Here is an 11,887-nt window from a genome sequence, read left to right on the forward strand (position 1 = left end):
GGACTGAACTAAATTCACCAATCTATACTACATGTGGATTTTATATTTTTATGTGTGGATAAACATTTAAACATCATTTAAAAACTTATATTAATAATATACCATAGTAATATTATCGCTATCTTATCCGTTTTCGATAAGATCATTGTCAACTGTCGGCGAATCGGGAAAATTAAAACTTTATTAATAATTTGTCGGCGAACCGAGACGTCGGCAAACTAGACTGTCGGCGAAAAGGGAATATTTTAAAAATATTTTAAAACTGGTCTATTTGTCGGCAAATTGAGTTGTCGGCGAATTGGGATTCGGCAACGTGGGTATGAACCGTTCGGTGAAGGATCAGTCGACTTTGAACATTTCGGAGTGCCCTTAGATTTCCGGTATATAGGCAATTTAATGTGCGCGGTGGTGACAGATAATACACGATGAACGCATGGGAGGAAGTAGTACAAAGGGATAAAGGATGGTGCAGTTTAAGTATGGGGCAGGGGTCCCTGTGGTCTGATCGGTCTGGTGCAATGATCACGGGGCGCAATGACAATTCAAGGTGAACTTTAAGCAACAAGTCAACGTTTAAATGAAGCAAAAGACAAAAGAGACAGTTTGGTTGATTATTTTATGGGGGAAGGTGCAGTTACATGGCAGGATCGAATGATTGAAGGAGACGTTATAAATATATTGAAAAATATTTTGTTTTTATGTATAAATTAATAATAATATAATAATATAATTTGCAGACTTTTTTGTAACTCATAACTTGTTATTTATTTTTTATATTTATAATTCACTTTAGATTAGTCAATTTTTTACAAAAGGTTGTCATGCATCATGTATGTTGAAGAATGTATTTTATAGTGTTTTGAAATTTTCAAGTTACTAACAAAATTATATTATAATGCGTATTGTTAAATAAATATATATTAATTTAAAGAAACTAACTATAATACAAAAATACTCACCAAATTTGTATAGGTTTCATTTTTATTTTGATGAGTTTTTTTAAAAAAAAACTGTTTGCCAAATCAAACCAAACCAACTTTGGTTTATATATATTATTCAGACCAGACCCTGTTGTCGTTGATGATTTGATTTATAACACTTCTTAATTATAAGTGCATCTGAAAGATAATATTCTGCGGCTGTTATAATCAAGAAATAATAATATATCTACGATCTACGTAGGCCAATGTGATAGATAGCTTAGTAATTTTATAAAATATCACCTTATACTTCTTATTTTTGCCTCAACTCTTTCACGGTAATTATGTTAACCGTCTTGATAAGATATTCTTCTGCATTATTTCTTTCTGTTCTCAATTTAAAATCATCGCTGTCTTTATCCCATAAACATGGTAGCTTCTCATACTCTTCCAAAAAATCAAATATATTGAATTGTTTAGTCATAACGATAGTTTATAAGTACTTACCTACTGAAGAAATAAAAGGAAAACAATCACTTAAAATACTTAATTTATATGGCAGTCAGCAGAGGACAATTAATATTTAATACTTGATATGGTGAACAAATTACAATTTTCTAAAAATAAATTAAAATTGATAACCATTTATAACTACTTTCACGATAGTACGGTTGTATACGTTCATACGGTGATATTTTATATTAAATATTGAAAAAACACAACATTATTAAAAAACATCACTATAACAAAATAACAGTTAAATAATAACTTCTACATACTTTTGTAGGGTTCTACACAAATGGCACCCTGGATTCCCTTCGTCCATCCACCTTAATGTGCATCTTCTACAAAACATATGCTGGCAAGCCATTGTTTTTACATTACTGACTCTTTGGATACAAATAACGCATATCTCAAGGACTGAAAAAATTAGGTCTTACTGCTTCTGCTAGAGGTGGTGTTACTAGTGTTGGTCTTCTTGCTGCTGCTTTTGGTGGTGGCCTTACTGCTGCTGCTTCTGGTCTTGCTGCTGCTAGTGGTTATTTCTGCATCCACATACACCGCCCAACATCTTTGCCATTCCTCATAGGCCGAGGTGACATGTGCCGTTCTGCACAAAAACTGCGACATTGTTATGAGAGCAAACAAATATTCTTGAGTGAAATCTTGAATCCTTCTCAAATTCATAATACTCTTTGAGTAGTGGCAGAGCCAATTTCATTCTCAAAGCTTTCATTGAACTTCAGATAGTATTGGTTAAATCCAAATATCCTTTCCTTTTCATATTTTTCCAAATGGCCTTTAACGAAATGAAGTATATAATAAAATATGTAAATGTAGTTTTAATTAATTTTATAGCTAATAGTTCTATTAGTTAACTAACTTGGTTGTGGTGGAACCAACACTCGACATTAAGTGCGTTTGGAAAAAAATGTAAGCGTATCCTTTAGTGCCGTCTCAAAATCAGTTATGATGATGCTTGGGCTTAGACTAGCAAGAAGGTTTAATTTAAAAAAAAATTAAACTCAGAGTTGTATGCATTTCTTGTTTTGGCTTCCATTAGGCAATAGACAATGGTATGGACTAAACAGGAAAGAAATACATCAATTATTAAATTGTATTATTATTAAAAAGTAATAAAACTAATCTAAACAATTTAGTCAAATTTGTAATTATTTTTTGCTAGTGCATTTTGGTGATAAAATATTAAGTTAATAATTTAGTATTAAGTTATGTTATGATCTTAAAATACAATACATGGTTCCCAATTATGCAATGAATGCTCATCATTTGGCTTCCCTTATTTGAAGGGACTACAATGAATATTACATTTACATGCATTTCTTAAATATTCTGACCAACTACTAATTGTATCAAAGCCGTGCACGCGAATATCATGACTCCTCGCCCATCAACACCGCGCACACAGCCCTTAAATCAAGACTCGCTACAGCATGTATACTGGCCCAAACTACCAATCTCAAAAATATGGGCCAATTCAGCCAATGAAGGAGGCAATGGTAGCAGGGAATTTCTCCTGGCAAGTCGCATTGTGCTCTCAGCTGTCGAATAAGTGTACAGCCCAGCAGCTTCTGGATTTCAATAAAAAAAACTTAAGTAGTAGCTGTAAAATGTTTAAATTAACTAGCTTTCAGTTAGTTTATATTTTAAAATTCATTTCTTTGAGTTAACCATTTAAAAGATATTATTCAATACTCATGGAGATACTTAATACATTTTTATTAATTTAATTATATTTTTATTTTAACACTAATATTAATTTACTAACAAATAATAAACTCAGTGAATGCTCTATTATTACATGTGGTTAGGTTCTCTTCAAGGAACTGTATTGGGCCCAATTTTATTTAATATTTATGTTAATGATTAATATTAAGGTAATAAGTTTTGACAAAATTAAAGTTGGTTTACCTTCTAAAAAAAAATACGTTTCTGAAAAAAAAATTGAACTCATCAGTAAAATTATCTATAGATTGTACGGAACACTTTGTAAAAATTAAATCTTTAAATATAATTATAGTATTTTTAATATGTGAATTATTTGTAATATTAAAGACAATATATTTATATTTAGATAAATTTAGCTGTAAATTATTATTATCACACCAGTCTTTTACTACATATAGACAGTTATTAGCTGTTTTATATAAATTTTCATAGTCATGACTTTTAATCAGAATAACTGTATCGTCTGCATAACTAAACATTTCAGCATTAAGCTTTATATTTAAAAGTCCGTTTATAGGTAATAAGTAATAATATCCTAACATAAAAAACTCAGTTGTTGTAATTTTTTAATTGCATTAGGATACTTTTTTGGTTATTACCAGTTTTAAGTCCTAAGATATTCATAATTGTTTTATTGAAGATAATATTATTACAAAATTTCGTGCAAGTGAAAACATAAAATTGTAAATACTGTATTAATATTGAAGTAATATTGCATCACTGGATCAAATTTTACATTCCCACATATTTGGCCTGAATTTTGGCAACATGAAATCGTACAGCAAATAATTGTGAATCATTTCACCAAAAGTTGAATGGTTTATTTTATACCACACATCCAAATATTCATACTTTTATTGATACACTTAAATAACTTCGAATATACAATATCCAATCGAGAAGACAAAACACAAAATCAAAAAAGAGGAATTTATTAGGATAAAATTTAATGACGAATTACAATAGAATAATAAAATAACTAAACTTGACTTTATTAAGCTGTGTAATTTAAATATTTACCTGTTTAAAATTGACATTGGATATTAGATAATATTTCGGACAATATTATTATTGTTACTATAATTATAATTATTATTGAATATTGATATTATCAATCTGGTGTCTTCATCAAACGTGACGAAGGAAGTAGATTTATAAAAATCATATCTATCAATCAACTGAAAAAATTGGACACGGAGAAAAGCGTTACTCAACTTAAGTGATTTAGATTTACACATTTTGTTTTCTTCTTCCCTTCTGTTTTCATGTTAAAATTTTAATTTGTAATAATTATGTGTTATTTATATGTGGTTTTCATCAAATAACATTGTGAAAGAAATTACTAATGCTGATAACATTTCCGAAAATATTGTTGGTAATTTATCTGATATTAATTTCAACAAAAATATTTTTTCTATTTTTTATTGTAATATTCGTAGTTTAGTTTTACACATTGATAAACTTTTGGTTTACTTAAAAACTACCTCCCATATATTTGATATAATAGTTCTAGCTGAAACTTGGCTAAATAATAACTTAAATATTTGCATTGAAGGTTATAAATATTTTCATTCTTTAGGCACACTAAATAAAGCAGATGGTGTCTCAATTTTTATAAAAGATAATATAACTATTAATGATGTTACTTTAAATGTAATACTGGGATGTAATTCTTTAGAACTAACTTTTAATTATAACCTTAAAGCGTATAAAGTAATTAGTTTATATAGATCGCCCTCCCTAGCTATAAATAGTTTTTTGGTTGGTTTAGATCATCATTTGTCATGGTAATTATAAAATTATTTTGTGTGGTGATATGAATATGAATATATTGGATAATACTGGTGACGTTTCTGATTACTTAAATATCTTAGCCTCATATGGTTTTGTATCTTGTGTTAATAACTATACGAGAGTAACTGATATATCAAACTCGTGTATAGACCATATTTTTATAAATTATATTTCAAATTTGTCCTCGTACATTGTTAAAACTGATATAACAGATCACTATATAGTCTAGCTATTAGCATCAACAATGATAATTTTATTGAAAAAAGTAATATTAATAATGATACACTTAAAAAGGTTAACAAACTTATTTGTAATTTTTCATACCTAAATAATTTATTATTTTCATTTAATTGGTATAACTTTCTTTTAGACTGTGATGTTGATATTTTAATAGATAAATTTAATAGTAAAATAAATGAATTTATTGTCAGTTCTTCTAAAAAATGTATTGTATCCAAAAACAAATTAAAAAATCACAAAAATATAAAGCTTGGATTACTAACGGACTTTTGGTCTCAATTAATAATAGACATAAATTATATTTAAAAAAACAAAAAGCTCCTTTTGATATTACACTAAAAAAAAATTACATTAAGGCCGGTGTCACACTTGCGGAATATCCGCAGCGGACGTTCCGCGGCGGAATTTCCGCAATATCGAAATTCATATATTTAAATACTATAGCGGAATTTCCGCACGGAAAAAAAACCGCTACACGACGCGATTATTCCGCGGGATTTATTTCCTCGGCGGATACCAAAATAAATCCTAACATGTTATTTTGGGTTATTCATGTCATATTTGTAGCGGAAATTCTTAGCGGAATCGTAATATTTTATTTTATTCATAATTTGATTATTGATTCTTCAACGAGTATCATCATCATGTTAGACGTTGAATTATTAATTTCTGAAGTGCAGTCAAATCCATGTTTATGGGATTTTAGCGACAAGGATTATAGTAATCGGGAAGTAAAAAAAAAAACATGGAACCAAATAGCAAAAAATATATTTTCCAATTGGGAAACAATACAAATCGGTGAACAAAAATAAAAACGTAAGTAAATCATTTTAATTTTAAATATCATATGGAACATACTATTTATGAACATGGTATAAGTACTTAATTCATAAGTCAAATTTTTAACACCATCACTACCTATGAATCTACTCTAAATAATAATATATAAGTTTTAACTCTTAACTTTTAAGTTTTAACTACCTATAAATATAATAATAATAATAATATGATATTATAAAATAATAATTTAGAATTATTTAATTAAAAATAATTATTAATAAATAATTAAATCCTGTTATTTTGCCACGGAACACTTCCAACATCACTTAAAAAGTACTGGGCGAATTGATCCTTAACCTGTTGTCCAATTAAACTTCTAGATGCAGTTCCTCGTGGTTCAATAGCCAACATGTTATCACAGTTTAGAGTGTCTTCAAACGCAAATCCGTCCCTCCGTCGTATATAATTATGGAGAACTGTAGCTGCTTGAACTATGATATTTACAAAATCAGGGCCTACTGCAATACACCCATACAAAATTTAAAATTTTCTACACAGGATTCCAAAAGCACACTCAACATTTCTTCTAGCTCTACAAAGTCTATAATTAAAAATTCGTTTAGAATAATTTAAATCACAGCTTGAATAAGGTCTTAATAAATGCTGATGAATTCCAAAAGCTTCATCTCCAATTAATACATAGGGAAATGCAGGGCCATCAGTATTTGGTAGGTTAGTCGAAGGTGGTAATTTTAACGAATTGTTGTAGAGCTGTTTTCCAAAAGTAGATTGTTTAAAAATATTTGTATCTCCTTCACGACCATAAGCCCCTACATCCACAATTGTAAAACAATAATTAGCATCAAAAACTACCATTAAGACAATTGAAAAAAACTTTTTGTAGCAAAAATAATTCGAGCCACTATGTTGAGGAGAAACTATGCGTAGGTATATGCTTCCCATCGACTGCACCAATACAATTTGGGAAATTTGTTTTTCAAAAAATACTTTGGAAATTTCTATCCATTTAGAGATTGTCGGTGTGGGCATTTCAATGGGTTGTAAAACATTCCATATTTGAATACATGTATTTTTTACTATTTGACTGATAGTAGTTCTACCCATTTTAAATTGATGCTGTAAAGATGAAAAACGAGATCCGGTAACTAAATATCTATAAAAAAAAATGGAGTTATTTATTACAAATTTATAAATATATATTCTTAATATTCATAAGTTAAATAAATCATAGAAAAATATTTTTTTAAAAAAAGTAATTATTTTACTACTAGTAATAGGGTAGATTAAATGCTTTTTTGACAAAACATTGTGTACATTTTATTGTGTGTATAAAATATAATAATTAGGGCTCGGATTTAAATGTCCAAAAAATATCAAAAAAATGTCCTTTTAACAAATGCATTTAACATGTAAAATTGTGTAGGCACGTTTATAAATGTACTTTATGTATTTTTAATATTTTTCAACTGCTATTATATCAACTTATGAGGAACCTTGTTTAAAATGTCTAAGCTTTTTGACAACCCAACGAATAAAATTGTATTGACACTTTAGAATAAAAAACTGAAAAAATTGAAAATTGAAAATGTCCATAAATAACATAAAAAGAGTCAACAATTAATAGTTTGAAGATTTTATCATGTATAGGAAATGATAAAATAAAAATTTTATGAAAATTTCAAGTACCTAAGATTAATATTTTTTGATTGACAACAAAATAAGAAAAACGTTGTATGAGGAATCTGAATATCCAATGTTATAAAAATTTGAACTTCAAACGCTCATAAAAATTTAATTTGACTTTCCAGTAAAAATTGTTTTTTTTATAAAGGTAGATTAACTTATGGTAAATCTTGTATTACATTTTCAGATCTTAGATTTAAAAAAGAAAAATGTTTATTAATTTTTAGCTCAAATAATTTGCAAATTTTTGTGATTTTTACGTATTTTAAATTTTGTCTAAATTGGAAATTCAAATGCTCATAAAAAATTATTATTGATTTACGCTTAACTTTTTTTTTTTAATTTCCACTAACAACAACTTACAAAGAACCTTGTTTTACATTTAAAAGATTTTTTACGAACAAAAATTTTTTACCCACGTTAATTGAAAAAAAACTAATAATAATCAAAATTTCATTTCACTGCCCCAAACGCTGATGGCAGATGCAAAAAAAACACACATCATTGTAAAATCAATACATTTATCGCTCTGTTCAGAATCTAAAAATTGTATTTGAAAATGCATTAAAAACGTCAACAATGTTGTAGTTACAACATAGGTACATGTCACAATACTATTATAATATTATTGTTTATATAGTTGCTGATTTACAAAAAAAGTGGAAGAATGTTAAAGATTACTATAAAAAAGAAAAAAAAGAACTTCCTTCCGGATCAGCTGCTACAAAGAAAAAAAATATGTTTATTTTGAAATGCTTGGGTTTTTGGATAAAACAATTGAACGTAGAAGATAATACCGTATTATAATTAGTAACTATACAATATTAATATTAAGGCTAGGATTAATATGCATTGTTTTTTTTTAATTTATTTATTTTTTATAATTAATAATAATGTACTAGATATGAATATATTGTTAAATAATGTAAAAACATTTTTATTCGACTTATTTTTTTGCGATTTTTTTACTTGGAGATATAATATTGAATTTTAAAATAAAAGTAAGCACATACGATATACATATTTAAAAAATAACTTCACTGTATAGTGTATAGTATATTATAGTTTATACTATACAGTAAATCCAACTTTTTAAATTTGTTATGATGGCTCTAAATATAATATATCAGTTCAGTGTATTTTACTGTTATTAAATTATTTTAACTGTATTTTTATTTATTTTTAACAGTACCTCAAGTAATGTAATCGATAACGAAAGCATTAGTGATAACCTGCAAGATGTTCAACATAATATCGATAATGAAACAATCGAATCTGATCCTCTAGAAAATGAAGTACCTATTACACAAGTCAAAAACAATAGTTCAACCTCGTAAACAAAAAATGACTGATTTTCAAAAAAGTGTGGTTGAAGTTTTATCAAAAAGAAAAATTAGCAACGACAACGAAGATTTTGATGAAGATAAACTGTTTTTACTATCCCTTCTTCCAACATTAAAAAAAATGCCAAGTGATAAAAAATTTGATTTTAAAATTCAAATAATGCAAATGCTGAAAAACATTAATTCTCAAGCTAATATTAATCTACCTTTAATTAATAATGTAATGAACCAGTATCCATATCCTGTTCAAACCAATGTCTCTAATAACTACAGCCAAAGTACTTTCCAAAACCAGATGCCTATTCAACACCAAACACCATACATATCCAACACCGTCCCGAATATACATCAAAACACAACTCCAAACTCTTCCAGTCATAATTATTCTAACTTATTTTCTCCTAGTCCACTAGATGCTTCAAATCAATCAGCTAGTTACATTGATGTTGACTACTAAAAAAGGAATTATAATTGTTTTTTATTCATATTATTAAATAATAAATAACTAAACATAATTTTGTTTTTTATTATCTTACAATTTTAAAAATGATGTGTTATTTTTTTTGTGTGTGTACGCGATAAATAGTCAAAATAATTCTTCAATTTTCAACTTTAATATTACAAGAGGTAAAAAATAAAAATTATCAGTACTTATCAAAATCGTCTGGAAAAACAAAAAAAAATAATGAAAAATGGGAATATTTTGGTTTTTTTTCTAAAAATGTCAATAAAATTTTATTTGTTGAGTCGAAAAGCATTTAAATTTTGAATTATGACAAAATACTTAAAAATCACGATAACGTGCAAATTATCTTGAGTTACAATCCACAAAAATTTTTCTTTTTAAACCTAAGATTCAAAATATAATACAAGATTCCTCATAAGATTGTTTATTTTTATCAAAAAAAAAAATTTCTACCGGAAAGTCAAATTAAATTTTTATGACCGTTTGATCTTCAAATTTTTACAACTCGATGTCCCATGTAGCGGTTTTCTTATTATGTTGTAATTCAAAAACGAATAACTACCTATAGATTCATGAAATTTACACCATCTATTTATTTTATCAATTCCTATAGGTATACTTGTAAATATGTTGACTCGTTTTGAGCTGTTTACAGATATTATCAATTTTTTTTTGTCCATAAATAGGAATAAAATTGTATTCACTTGACCATCTTTTTAAATAAAAATATGATATTACCTTAATGTAACTGTCAGCCGTCTTTCAACGCCAATAGTTTCTCTGAAGGTGGAGCTCGTTTCAGATATATATGGTCTCAATAAACTCACCAATTCGTCAAATGATTTAATCGACATACGATAGTAATTAAAAAAACGATCCGGATATTGTCTCAAGTCAGAGTATAAGCAGTGAAACTCACCCAAAGTTATTCTCTGAGCATTGAGTGGGTGGACCCAATGAACACGGTTTCGCTCAACTGTGTCAGCAGCGAGCGCGACACATACCAACTCGACGTCGTCTAAAAGTTCTAACAGTTCCATAATATATTATATATACGACGTACGGTTTGTTCTGTATGACAAATTAAATCAAACTGAAGTATTAAAACTTGACTGAGCTGTAGTATCAAGTTTATATTTTCACGCCAATTCCGCTACGGAAAAAACGCAAGTGTGACACCAGCTTAACAACGCGGAAATTCTGCCACGGAACGGCCGCTGTGGACATTCCGAAAGTCTGACACCGGCCTAAATATAGGAATTTATTAAATTCATTAATCAGAAAATCTCGTATTTTATATTACAAAAACCAATTTTATTTATCTAATAACAATATTAAAAATACATGGAAATTAATAAATGAAGCAACATATTCAACGAAAAACGAGGAAACTTCTATATATTGTATTGAAAATAGTTCTACTAAATCTTTTTTAACTGATAAAATTGACATTTTAAATGAACTAAATGATTATTATGCTAATGTCGGTAAAAATATTTTTGACGATATTCAATTTAATAATTTTGAAAAACTAAATTGGAATGATATGAATAAAAACTGCCATATTAATAATTCAATTCTCCTGGATCCGATTGATCCCTCAGAAATTTCTAGGTTTATAAAGAAAATACCAGATAAATCCTAATTTTATAATAACGGTTTATCGAACTTTATTTTAAAGAAAACAGCTGATTCTATCTCACTTCCATTGTCAATTATATTTAATAAATCGTTTAGTACAGGTTAATTTCCTTCTAGCTACAAAAAAACTGTAATTATACCACTTTTTAAATCTGGTGATAGAAAACAATGTGGAAATTACAGACATATTGCTTTAACTTTAACAGTTTCAAAAATATTTGAGAAATGTATAAAATCAAGATTAATGTCGTTTTTGGACAAACATAATTTTTTTTCATCGAATCAATTTGGTTTTCGCTCAAATATGTCAACTGCTGATCCTTTATCTAAAACTTCTAATTTTATTTTATTCATAATAATTTAGATAACAAATTTAAAGTTCTTGGAATTTTTCTCGATTTTAAAAAAGCTCTTGACTCCGTAAGTCATAATTTGTTACTTAAAAAATTAGAATATAATGGTATAAGAGGCAATGCTCTCAATTTAATTAAATCATTTATCTCTGGCAGACCTCAACAAGTAAGAATAAACGGTTTACTTAGTAATGTAAAGACAAATTGTTTCTCGGTACCTCAAGGTACAGTACTTGGCCCTGTCTTATTCATCATATACATAAACGGACTTTTAAATATAAAGCTTAATGCTAAAATTTTTAGTTATGCAGACGATACAGTTATTCTAATTAAAAGTCATGACCATGAAAATTTACATAAAACAGCTAATAACTGTCTATCTGTAGTAAAAGACTG

General features: G+C 27.7%; 1 protein-coding gene across 1 annotated transcript; it reads right to left on the reverse strand.

Annotated features, from left to right (window-relative positions):
• Positions 1-6,269: 6,269 nt before the first annotated feature.
• Positions 6,270-10,537, reverse strand: LOC103309613 (protein ALP1-like). The gene is made up of 3 exons (XM_008185492.1): positions 10,236-10,537; positions 6,557-7,158; positions 6,270-6,499 (listed from the first exon to the last, which is right to left on the reverse strand). Exons 1-3 carry the CDS (start codon positions 10,535-10,537, stop codon positions 6,270-6,272), a joined length of 1,134 nt encoding a protein of 377 aa, XP_008183714.1.
• Between the last annotated feature and the right edge of the window lie 1,350 nt (positions 10,538-11,887).

This window comes from Acyrthosiphon pisum, chromosome X (genome assembly GCF_005508785.2).
Source record: "Acyrthosiphon pisum isolate AL4f chromosome X, pea_aphid_22Mar2018_4r6ur, whole genome shotgun sequence".
Classification (NCBI taxonomy): Eukaryota; Metazoa; Arthropoda; class Insecta; order Hemiptera; family Aphididae; genus Acyrthosiphon; species Acyrthosiphon pisum.

What these genes read in the sequence shown, in the direction of transcription:
- LOC103309613 (XM_008185492.1), bottom strand. Translation starts at nt 10,537, where the DNA reads ATGGAACTGTTAGAACTTTTAGACGACGTCGAGTTGGTATGTGTCGCG. An exon ending in CGGCTGACAGTTACATTAAG is followed by an intron (nt 7,159 to 10,235) that starts GTAATATCATAT and finishes TTTTTTTTATAG; the next exon opens with ATATTTAGTTACCGGATCTC. An exon ending in AGCTAGAAGAAATGTTGAGT is followed by an intron (nt 6,500 to 6,556) that starts GTGCTTTTGGAA and finishes GTATTGCAGTAG; the next exon opens with GCCCTGATTTTGTAAATATC.